The 11,462-nt window shown below is 36.2% G+C and overlaps 1 protein-coding gene across 1 annotated transcript; it reads right to left on the reverse strand.

The window, feature by feature from the left end:
• Window positions 1-9,353: 9,353 nt before the first annotated feature.
• On the reverse strand, window positions 9,354-10,423 carry LOC140817826 (AT-hook motif nuclear-localized protein 16-like). The gene is made up of 2 exons (XM_073177616.1): window positions 10,092-10,423; window positions 9,354-9,699 (listed from the first exon to the last, which is right to left on the reverse strand). Exons 1-2 carry the CDS (start codon window positions 10,421-10,423, stop codon window positions 9,354-9,356), a joined length of 678 nt encoding a protein of 225 aa, XP_073033717.1.
• Between the last annotated feature and the right edge of the window lie 1,039 nt (window positions 10,424-11,462).

An 11,462-nucleotide genomic window follows, 5' to 3' on the forward strand; every position in this document is an offset into this window, starting at 1 on the left:
TTACTCCTAACCTCTCGGACGGCCACTGATAGCTGTTAATAGTCATCTGTTCAAGCAAATCATATGCTTGATCAGGTGATTTTGCAAATATCGTGCCACCAGCTGCTGCATCCACAGTGCCTCTTGTTTGTCCATTCAAACCATTATACTACAATTCAATCTGTACCCAATCTTCAAAACCATGGTTTGGACATTTTCTCAACAACTCCTTATACCGTTCCCATGCCTCATATAATTGCTCAAAGTCAGTCTGCCTAAAAGTACTTATTTCAATTTTCAACTGTGCAGACTTCGCAGGTGGGAAATATTTTGCAAGAAACTTAGTTGCTAATTCCTGCCATGTAGTGATACTCCCCAAAGGAAGCGATTGGAGCCATCCTCTTGCTTGATCCGTAAGAGAAAAAGGAAACAAACGCAATCGAATTATATCATCAGAAACACCATTTATTTTTACCGTGTCAGTAATTTCAAGGAATGTTCTGAGATGTAAATCAGGATCTGCAGTAGCTGCTCCCCCAAACTGATTCTGTTGAACCATGTTTATCAATGCAGGCTTAAGCTCAAAGTTGTTTGCATTAATAGTCCTTCGTGCTATGCCCGAGTAATGAGCATTCAGTACTGGCCTAAAATGTCTCTGATGGGTATTGCAGGGGGTGGATTTTCATTATCTCTGTTTTCAGCCATTGCTCGAATCTCTTCTCTTCTTGCCTTTCTTAATCTTCTTGCGGTTCTTTCGATTTCAGGATCAAAGATAAGCAAGTCAAGATTTTGCGATCTTCGCATGCACTGTCAAACAAAGACAATAAACAAATCAATGTTCAATGTAATACAATAAATGTGAAGAGTGCTAAGTATATCAGATGGATGTGAAGAGTGCATTCCTCAATGGTTTACTACAAGAGGAAGTCTATGTTGAACAGCCTTCATGTTTTTCTGATCATCTATTGCCAAATCATGTTTTTAAATTACACAAAGCATTGTATGGTCTGAAACAAGCACCTAGGGCTTTGTGCGACACACTTTCACAATTTCTTATTAATCATGATTTCACCGTTGGTACCATAGATAAGACTTTATTTACTCTAGTAAAAAACAAGCACATATTATTAGTTCATATTTATGTTGATGTTATCATATTTGGGTTAACCAACCCCAAATTATGTGCAAAGTTTGCTAAGTTAATGCAGGAACAGTTCGAGATGAGCATGATGGGAGAATTAAAATTTTTCTTAGGACTTCAAATCAAGCAACTTGATACTGGAATCTTCATAAATCAAGCTAAGTATACAAAAGAACTACTGAAAAAGTTTGGGATGGAAGCATGTTCTGCTGCTTCCACTCCTATGAGTTCGTCTACCAAACTTGATAAAGATGAAGGGGGAACTCCAGTAGAGGTAACTCAGTATCGTGGTCTTATTGGCTCATTGTTATATCTTACCGCCAGTAGACCCGATATTATGTTTGCTGTTTGCATTTGTGTTAGATTTCAATCAAATCCTAAACAATCTCATTTCATAGCTGGAAAAAGGATTTTAAAATATCTTAAGGGTACACAAAATGTGGGCCTCTGGTATCCCAAGGACTCGTCATTTAATCTTATTGGATACTCAGATGCTGATTATGCAGGATGTAAACTGGATAGGAAAAGCACAAGTGGTTTTTGTGAATTTCTTGGTGATAGGTTGATCTCCTGATTTAGCAAAAAGCAGACTTCCATAGCCACGTCTACTGCAGAAGCAGAATATCTTGCTGCTGGAAGCTGCTGTCCTCAAATACTTTGGATACAACAACAACTTAAAGACTATGGAGTTCAAGCCTCTGAATCACCTATATTTTGTGACAATATCAGTGCAATTGCTATATCGCATAATCCAGTACTCCATTCCAGAACTAAGCACATTGATATCAGACATCATTTTATTAGAGATCATGTGCAAAAGAAGAACATTCGTCTAGAATACATTCCTACAGATCAGCAAGCAGTAGACATATTTACGAAACCTCTGCCTGAAAATAAGTTTTCTTATTTTCGAAATACACTTGAATTGATAGATTTAACTTAATCATTTGTTATCTTCATCTCATTTATATATTGTGGTCTTATTCTCTTTTGTGGTTGATTCAGTTTTAGTTTGCAGAAAATAAAAGCTGAGCGAAAGAGACAATCAGTAGACATAATATAAAATTTCATTAATGATAAAGGCAGGGACGTACATTCTTTACTTCTTTTTTAACATACGCTCCAGGTAGCCAACCAAGTGGTCAACTCTCTGATAGAGGTACGTAGAAACTCCTCTGAAAAAGCAATCTTTTTCAGAGTCCTCTACTCCTTTAAGAGCATGAGGAGGTAGACGCCATCATCAGAGAAGACGTCTGCGCTGTCAGCACTATGGAGACGTCGATAATACTTCTCCATTGCTACCAGCTATTTGGTAGTATCCAACAACCCATCTTCAAAGGCGGACTGAAGCTCCTGGACTTTAGTCCAGGTGGCAAGTGCTTTCTCCAGCACTTTGTCTTCAATCGCTTGTTTCCTCGCAGCGGTCACCTCTTTCATGAACTCCTCGGCCAAATCAGGACTACTTTCTCTTGCCATTTTGTTTAAAGATGATTGTATGGCTAACCTCTATGCCTGTACTTATAGATGATAAATCAGGTTCCAAAGATCGAGGTAATCATAACGTCAGCGTGAAATGCAAAGCGTTATGAATCAAGCCATCGACGGTTCACTTACCAAGATGTGACATTTAATAATTACATTAATTTAGGGGGAACTTTATTCTGATTATATGTGATATTTTATGTCAGATGGAGAAGGTGATTTGTCTCTTTTAACAAAACGAGGCAATTTTTTATCTTTCAGCAGAATCTATCATAAGACGACCAACTTCCTTTTGAATTTATTTCATTATCTATCAATTATTTATTTTATTCAGTTAACATTGAGTTATTTGTAGAAAGAAATAAAGGAACACCAAGTACTCAAACTGAAATTTTATTAGAAACCATTCCAGTACATTAAACGATCCAGAAGTGAAAACTCTCAAGTCAATCGAACCGTCATCTGATTTAAACTGACTGAGTTTTTCTTATCCTTTATTATTCTCATTATTTTTGTCTAACATTCGTTAAAAGCAGTAGATAAACAAAATATGTCAAAAATAAGAACATTCTTTCATAAAACCAGAAGCATTACATTGAGTTTATCTACTACATTTGTGGATATCAGCAGCTTGAAGTACTTTTCTCTTTGCAAAGTACTTCAGCAGAAACCTATCTAAAGACTAAGGAATTCTAAACTGAGGATTTTCTTCCTCATCCTCATAACTTGGAAAAAGATGATCTTCTTCAAAAATAATCCAGCAAGCTTGGGTCTTGCCAGCACTAATGTATTGGAAAAGGATGTCTTCAAACATCTGCTTACAAAATATCCCAAGTTGTCTTTGGAATTCCTCTACTGATTCTGACTCTGGAGAAGACTCCGAGAGACCATTTACACCTATCATTTGAATTAATTTAGTAAATGAATGACTTAGTTTGTGAATGTGCAGGCATTTATATAGAGTTTCGAGGAAACCAAAGAGACGGCGATCTGACTACACGTATTCCAAGATTCATCCATCTTGTTCTCAGATATCATATCCCTACATTTATTATTTGCACTTATCGAGGGGGAACAATATCTGAGTTAGACTAAGATTTTCTTATTTTTTTTAAACAAATATTAGAATGTCTGTCTTTTGATAAAACAACAAGTTTACTGGTTTTAGCAGTAGACGTTATCATAAAACGACAAACTCTCTTCTGATTTTTATTATTAACCGCTTGGACAGCCCGCCCTTTTCACCAAGATTCAAATTTCCAAAATCATTAGTCTAGTCTGACACGATCTGGATATCTTTTCAAATACTCAACCGTAAACATACTGACACGTGTTCTTGTGTTTACTTGACGGCTGTACATTTGTTTTCAAAATATCAAGTTTCTTACTCTTCACTGTTACCGTTCCAGAAATCTTTACTACTCAGCTACTGCTTTCGTTTAAACATTTCCTCTCTACTGCAAAATCTATCTGATTCATTTCTACTTACAAAAATGGTCGGAGCATACACCCTTAATGCCTATCAAGTCAACTTTGCTTCAGTTCTCAATATCAAAGATGAGAACCTTGTCAAAGTGTTCCAAGCCCTTGAAAAATCAGGACTTCGACAATTCTTAGAATCACCTGCTATTATCTACAAGTCTGCTCTTCTAGATTTCTATGCCAAAGCAGAAGTTGTTGAAGGAAAGATAAACTATACATAGGGAGATGCATCAATCTCCATTGATGCTACATTTTTCGGTTCCACCTTCTTTCTACCAATTTCTGGACCTTCCGAGCTTTCAGATATCACAAAGGATGAAATGTCTACTGCTTTAACAATCTTTTCAGCTACTGGTGAAGAAATCTCACCTTCCTGCTTCAAGAAGCTACTAAAAATTGAGTACCAGGTACTCGCCGATATCGTGGCAAAAGCATTGTTGGTTAAGGCTGGAACATTCGAAAAACTGACCAAAGAGAAGGTTCAAGTGATGGTGGCCATCACTTCATAAAAGAAAGTGGATTGGGGTCGCTTTCTGTTTCGAATTATGAAGGATATGATTCTAAGGAAAGGTACTGGATTTGCTGTGCAAATTAGTAAAATGTTAAAAGATGCTGGCTTTCCTTGAACAACAGAAGAGGATGGTTCTTCGGTCACCATGACTGATGCTGATAGTGTGCTTGCTTAAGGCCAAAACCAACAGTTGGTGAATTTGTGGCCATAAAGAAGGAGATTGGGGAATCTCAGGCTGAGGGGCAGAAGAAAATCAAAAGAAAAAGAGGTGTAGTTTTGTCTGATTCTGACAAAACGGAATCTAGATAATCAGCATCACCCACTCAACAAGCTTCACTGCCTCCCACCCCATCCAAGAAGAAGCCTCGCACCATCATCCGCATCAAGAAAACAACAGCTCTTGATAAATTAGAGGAGGTTCCTCTTCGACAAGTTTTTCCACCAGTTGTCCCATCCACCAAAGCTGAAGTCATTGAATCAGGACCTTCAACTGCTCCAAGTTTCAGACCAACTTCTAGAGTGGTCATTAGAGAATCTACTACTGGTTCTTCTGCTTTTAAATCAGTAGTCCCTGCTACTTCTGAAAAAGGGAAAGAAAAGATTACCGAGTTGTCTCAGTCACCGGTGGTCACATCAACCATTCAAATAGCAATTGATCTTCATCTGGAAGAAATTGATAATTAAACCAGAGAAGACATGAAATTTTTTGACGATTGGCTCAAGGTAAGAGTCTACCATCCAATCACTTTTTTGAAAACTACTGGTGTTTATACTCAAACTGTGGCAAATGAGAAAAAGGTTTTTGCTGCTGCCAATACACAAAATGTGATAGAAGCCATCAATCGCCGAAACTACATTCTGGATAAAATCAAACAGCAGAAGATGGACACTATTCTGAAAACGTTGAAGTCAAATTTTGACTCTACTGGTCCTACTGCTTTTCATGATCAGAATGTCATTCAAATTTTGTCGGAGCAGCTGACAATTCTATCTGAGCAAATTGTTATTAAGGAAAAGGCTTTTTCTCAGCCTCCAAAATTCAGTGTCACCACTGTCCCCACCATTTTGAAAACTCAGTCAGTTGAGGAACCGGCCAAAGCTTCTTCTGAAGTCAAGGTCTCCAGTACTCCTGCACATCAAGAAGCTTCTACCCAATCTTCATCACTTATCTCTGTTCATGATCTAGCATCGGCTGATGAAGTGATCGAATCAATTGTGCAGACTCAAGCAGCACAGGATGACACTCTACCAGTTATTTCTACCTCTGCTGATCATCCTCCAGTTCAACGTATTCCAGAATCTGATAATGCTACTGCCATTGCTACTGCTTCTTCATCTCTTCCAGAGCTTAAGCATTTTTCCGAAGCTCATCAAGTTGAAATGGCAACTTTGTTGCATACTTCACTTTCTGTTGTTGAGCTACAAGCCATACCTGAACCTACTGCTGATTTGCAGCAACCAGAAGAAAGGCCAACCGATCAATCTACTGCTTCAGAAGACCCTTCTGCTGAACCAGAACCAGCTCTTATCACTCAAGCAGAAGTTGCACACTCTACTGCTATTATTATTCCTTCTCTACAGTCTCCTGAGCGCATCGCCAGAATGAAGATATTAAACAACGATTGCTTGCAAGAACTCCCTCACCAGTTTTGGAACCATTTGATCTAGAGTTTCAGATTGATAATCTACAAAAGGAGCTACAGAATCTTTCTGATATAGTCAAGCAGCTATCTCGTGAAAATGCCGCAGAAATTAGTGGTGCACAGTTCTTACGAGATCGTATGTCCAAGGAAATACATAAAACGGCGGAATCTATGCATAAAATATATGCTGAAACCGTTGTTTTTCGACAAGCTATATCCAGAAGTTCCAGTCAGCTCACGCTTGCTCAATTTGACATACTTACCCGGCTCACCGAGAATGATGGCCTTTTTCGCTCCCTCTCCACCACCATGGACCTCATGGATGCCAAGATCGATTCTCAATCTCAATCTCTCACCGCTCTAAATGATCGAGTTTCTAATCAGGCTACATATCTGGAGATGTTGACTAATGTCATTCACAACTTATCTGGGCGAATGGATGACTTAATTTCTAGGGTCATTGCTGATGATGCCAAAAAGGGGGAAGAAGATAGAACTGGAGATAAACTGGAGCGAGTAGCAGCAGGCTTCAGTCTTCTGGAAGGAATCAAAATCCAGATGAAGCTACCTTCAGAGATATTGGAACAAATTAGTTTTATTTTCTTATCTTAACTAATTTGTGCCTTACGTGATTTTTTTTTCTGGATGATAATTGTCTTTATCTGCTTCGTAATCTGTTTCATCTATTCATCTTAACGACTAAGGAACATATAGGTTTTGGCATCACCACAAAGGGAGAAATTGTTTAGACTTAAATTTGTTGTGGAGATGCTAGTAAAAACCAGTAGATGCAGGCTCAGTACAAAACCAGTAGATGTAAAAATAGCAGAAAACCAGAAGCACTTGTATCGAGCTAAAACCAGTAGCAGCACTTATCTAGTACTGTTTAAACAAGTGACGTCTTAGCTAAAACCAGAAAGGATACAAAACTCGAAATATACATTAACAGAATTTTGCGTATCTCAAAGTCTTTAAATATTACCGTTGATCTATTAACGTGATACTAGCATTTATTGCTTCATTAAATGCCATTAAATGTTGTACGAGAACATTTAAGACGGTTTACCATTTTTGTTATGAACTGAGACTGATTGCTTTAATATATTCTGCAGGGTCCATTTTCAGAAATAAAGCTGAACCAATGAAAAGTCAAAAGAGTCGTTCAGATCTTAACGTTGGATAAAGCCTATATATAGAGACGAAACACTTTTCAAGACTAGCGGAAGTGAACAATCTCAGTGAAAGAATATCATTCGAGCATCACTAGAAACTTCAGTTATCTAAAAAGCTCAACACTGAAAAACAACACACGCTTCAGTGTATACACTTGATCATTTGAGATCATTTTGTGCTAGCTATTTTCTTTATCCCTCTTAAGCTATTCACTTCATAAATAGAAGAATTTGTAACTGGAAAAGAGATTCTTTCCAGAACTTAAGATCTTTCAAGTAGTTGATTTGTAAAACTAAGAGTTTCAGTAGGCGAAGGGTAAGTCCTGTTGAAGTAGGTGTGTACAACTATTGTACTGTATTCACCAAAGTCTTTTAGTGATACCTTCTGGAAACAGAAGAAGAGGAGACGTAGAAGATTCATCTTCGAACTTCCAGAAACAAACTCTGTGCAATCTACTGCATTTCTGTTTCACTATTTTTCACCCACTAACCAACATATCGTTTCCGCACATTATCTTGTGATCTGCTGGTCTTTAAACTTGAACAAGAATCTGCTAGTATCTCTAACAGGATTCTAGCACATCATTCAAGAAAAATCGATTAAGTTTGCCATTGAGTTTATTCAACCCCCCTCCCCCCTTCTAAACTCAAACCGATCCTCAACACATGATTCATTGCTGAAAAAGCTTGCTCAGTATTGACGGTAGACACAAGTAATGTCAAAACAAATGAATCAATCTAGTCAATCAATGACTCAACAAAAAAACAATCAAAATTCAAGAATCAATGGCTCATAAACAAATATTCAAGCGATGTCGATCGATTAAAAGACAAAAAATCTACACAAATCACTTTATAAATTTTTTTATAAAACTTTTCCAAACAAATATTTTAAGTTTTTTCCCACTAATGAAACATTAAAAACTTTTTAAAATTACTTATCTAAACATAGTCCCATTATCGATTCTTTAAAATTTTAAATATAAAATATGACATTAATAATTAAAAATTAAACTAACAAAAATCTGAAAGTTTTTGAAAAAATCATTTATAAATATTTATTAATCGACAATACACGTATTATGGAAAATAGAATTAAGAACGCATGGCTGATAGGAGATTTGTTCTCTTAACAATGAGGAGTATACAATGACGTAATTAAATGTGACGTTCCGAAAACAAACAAAAATCCCAATTGTTAATAGTAGATTAATGTCCATTTTGAAATAGTTCAAATTATGATCCTAAACAACTAATAAAATAATTATCAAACAAATAAATAAGTAATAGTCAATCAATGACTCAACAACAAACAAAGAAGACAATAAGGTGTACAGGTATGTTATGGTTGTGAATGTACGTGGACAAAATCATTAAATAAAATAAACAAATAATTAAATTAACTTTCATGCATGTGACTTACGTGAACGGATTTTTCGGGCATTACAAAAAAAGGAAGAACACAAAAGAGTGAAGTGGGTGACTATATTTGCAATGGCCCACATGCTACAACTTTTGGCTTAAAAAACAGATCAATTATTTGGGCTGGGTTGTGCACATATAAAGGGATTTTTACTTAGGTAAATTAAAAAAATGGACTGGGTACATCCTTCAATAAATCCGTCTCTGCTTATAGTTGACTGGCAAAGATCAATCTATATATATATATATATATATATATATATATATATATATATATATATATATATATATATATATATATATATATATATATATTTATTTATTTATTTATTTAATAAATTTGCAATCAGACTCTCATAAAAAGTAAATATTCCTCTTTTTTGCAATAAGAATCAATGATAATTACAACACAATTTAAAAAAAGATTAAAGAACGATTGAAATAAATAATTATTTGTATCATTTGACTCCACCATAACATACAAATCCCTCTTATCAATCCTTTAGTATAGATCAATAAGCTTACGTAGACTTTGCTAAAGCCCGGCCCAATGGCCATGAATAACCCTCGGAAGGCAAGTTACCGTTGGTGATCAGACTCTGCGGAATCCCGTAAACCTCGGAGACGTCGCGCTGATTCACAACAGCGACGTTAACCTCGTCGTCTTCGTCGAAAGGCAGGCGATCGAAAGTTGCATTCATGAAAGTCGCGGCCATGATCACCACAGGGCCGGAAGCAATCAGTGCCCCCACCACATTTCCTCCCACGACTTGTCCCTGAGCTCCGGCGAGATAGATGGTCAGACCCGTCACCCCTGGCGGCGCCGGTGGAGGCAGAATCGAACCGAGTAAAGAAAGGATCTCAAATCTGCTATCGAATGTGATTTTAGTTCTTCCCAGATTCAACATCAGATCACACACTCACACACACACACACCATTTTTAATATCACAATTTTATGGCTTTACTTTTTTTATAATATCTATCAATGTGAATTTACGTCCTTTACGAAGATGCATTTTAAAGACGTACTAACTTATAAAATAAACTCGAAGGAAATACCCAAATTTTCATATATCTTTTCAATCTTGATTTGTTGAAAATTATAATACTATTCACTTTTAAATTATATTCCAAATACTAGTATCTTGTAGATTATATCAAATACATAGTACAATGGATATATCCTTAAATTTGTATAATTAAAGTCAAATTAAACGAGTTTAGGTTTGCAAAAGTTGTTGGTGAAATAATGCAAACCTTCCATGGAGTGTGACAATCGATCCCGAAGACGATGGCTGTCGCAACGCGACATTAGTAACACAACCCGTAGCACTAAGCACGCAGATGCCACGTTGTTTTTTACGCGCAAAATTTATCAAACTCTCGCTCAAGTCACAACCTGAAGTCACCTCCATCGCCTGTGCCTTCAACGCATTAGCACTATCCCTAGTGATGATTATCGGGGGCTTCGGCTTGTTCTTGGACCCGGCGGGCCTACCACGGGGTCGCCTTGTTGCTGCATCGATCCGTTGGTCGTTTTCAAATGTGGGTTTAGTTCCAGGGAATGTGAGATCTCCTCCTCCTGCCATTTTCTTTTAAACTTGTTTTTCTTGGTTTGAAAGGGTAGAAATGGTGTAATTTTGAGCTTGGGGAGTGGGTTTATGTAGGAGGAATGCGATATAAATTTATGACGAAAAGTGAATGAAAAGATTATAGATTAGGATTTGGTTAAGTGAGTGAAACGATATAGTAATAGATTATAGCTTGGGTTCCATTCCTAACTTGCAACAAATTTTTGTTTCATGTCAAATGCCTTCTCCAACAAACATTAATTTCATCATTAGTTATAACGCACGTATATATACCACAATATTTATTTTAGTAGTTGTTTTATTTATGTTATACATTATGTTTCTCATCGTGCTTCATTTTATAAGAACATATTTTTATTTAATTAAATCATGTATAGACTGGAGTTTAAATAACACAACTTGGAATGCATGAGAAAAGCGAATGTGAAGAAAATAAATCTATATCATATCCATCATCTATCACTTGGAATTAAATTGATTATGATACGTGACATTGTTAGACCTATTGAGCATGTTCTTAAAGGCATATAGCCTAAAGACATACAAACACAAAGTTTCCCGTCGATATACCATATTAAAAAAAACTGAGTTAAGAAAAAGAAGCATTTGATTTTTAGAATAATAATGAATATAAGGTTCATTTATGGAATTTATTACAAAACATAGAAAGATTTAACAAAGATATGCACTATGTGAAAAATGACATTTTACTTCGCCAGGCGTTACTTCGGCAAAAATAAATTACGAAGTAATATATTACCAATAACTTCATTAATAACACAAGCGAAGTAAAATATTATATTTTACTTCGGATGTTTAAAAACACGGGCTTCACTGTATTTTTTTTATATATTTTACTTCGGCATATCAATTTTGATGAAGTAAAAAATAATGAAAATACGACTCAGTGAAGTAAAAAGATTAAAACATGCGACGGATTTTTTAAACCGTCGCCAAATTTTAAATCGGCGACGGTTTATTTTAACCCGTCGCTAATTTTAGCGACGGTCCAATAAAAACCGTCGCATATTTAAAA

The sequence above is a fragment of the Primulina eburnea genome, chromosome 17 (genome assembly GCF_022965805.1).
Source record: "Primulina eburnea isolate SZY01 chromosome 17, ASM2296580v1, whole genome shotgun sequence".
In the NCBI taxonomy this organism is placed as follows: Eukaryota; Viridiplantae; Streptophyta; class Magnoliopsida; order Lamiales; family Gesneriaceae; genus Primulina; species Primulina eburnea.

What these genes read in the sequence shown, in the direction of transcription:
- LOC140817826 (XM_073177616.1), bottom strand. Translation starts at nt 10,423, where the DNA reads ATGGCAGGAGGAGGAGATCTCACATTCCCTGGAACTAAACCCACATTT. An exon ending in ATTGTCACACTCCATGGAAG is followed by an intron (nt 9,700 to 10,091) that starts GTTTGCATTATT and finishes ATTCGATAGCAG; the next exon opens with ATTTGAGATCCTTTCTTTAC.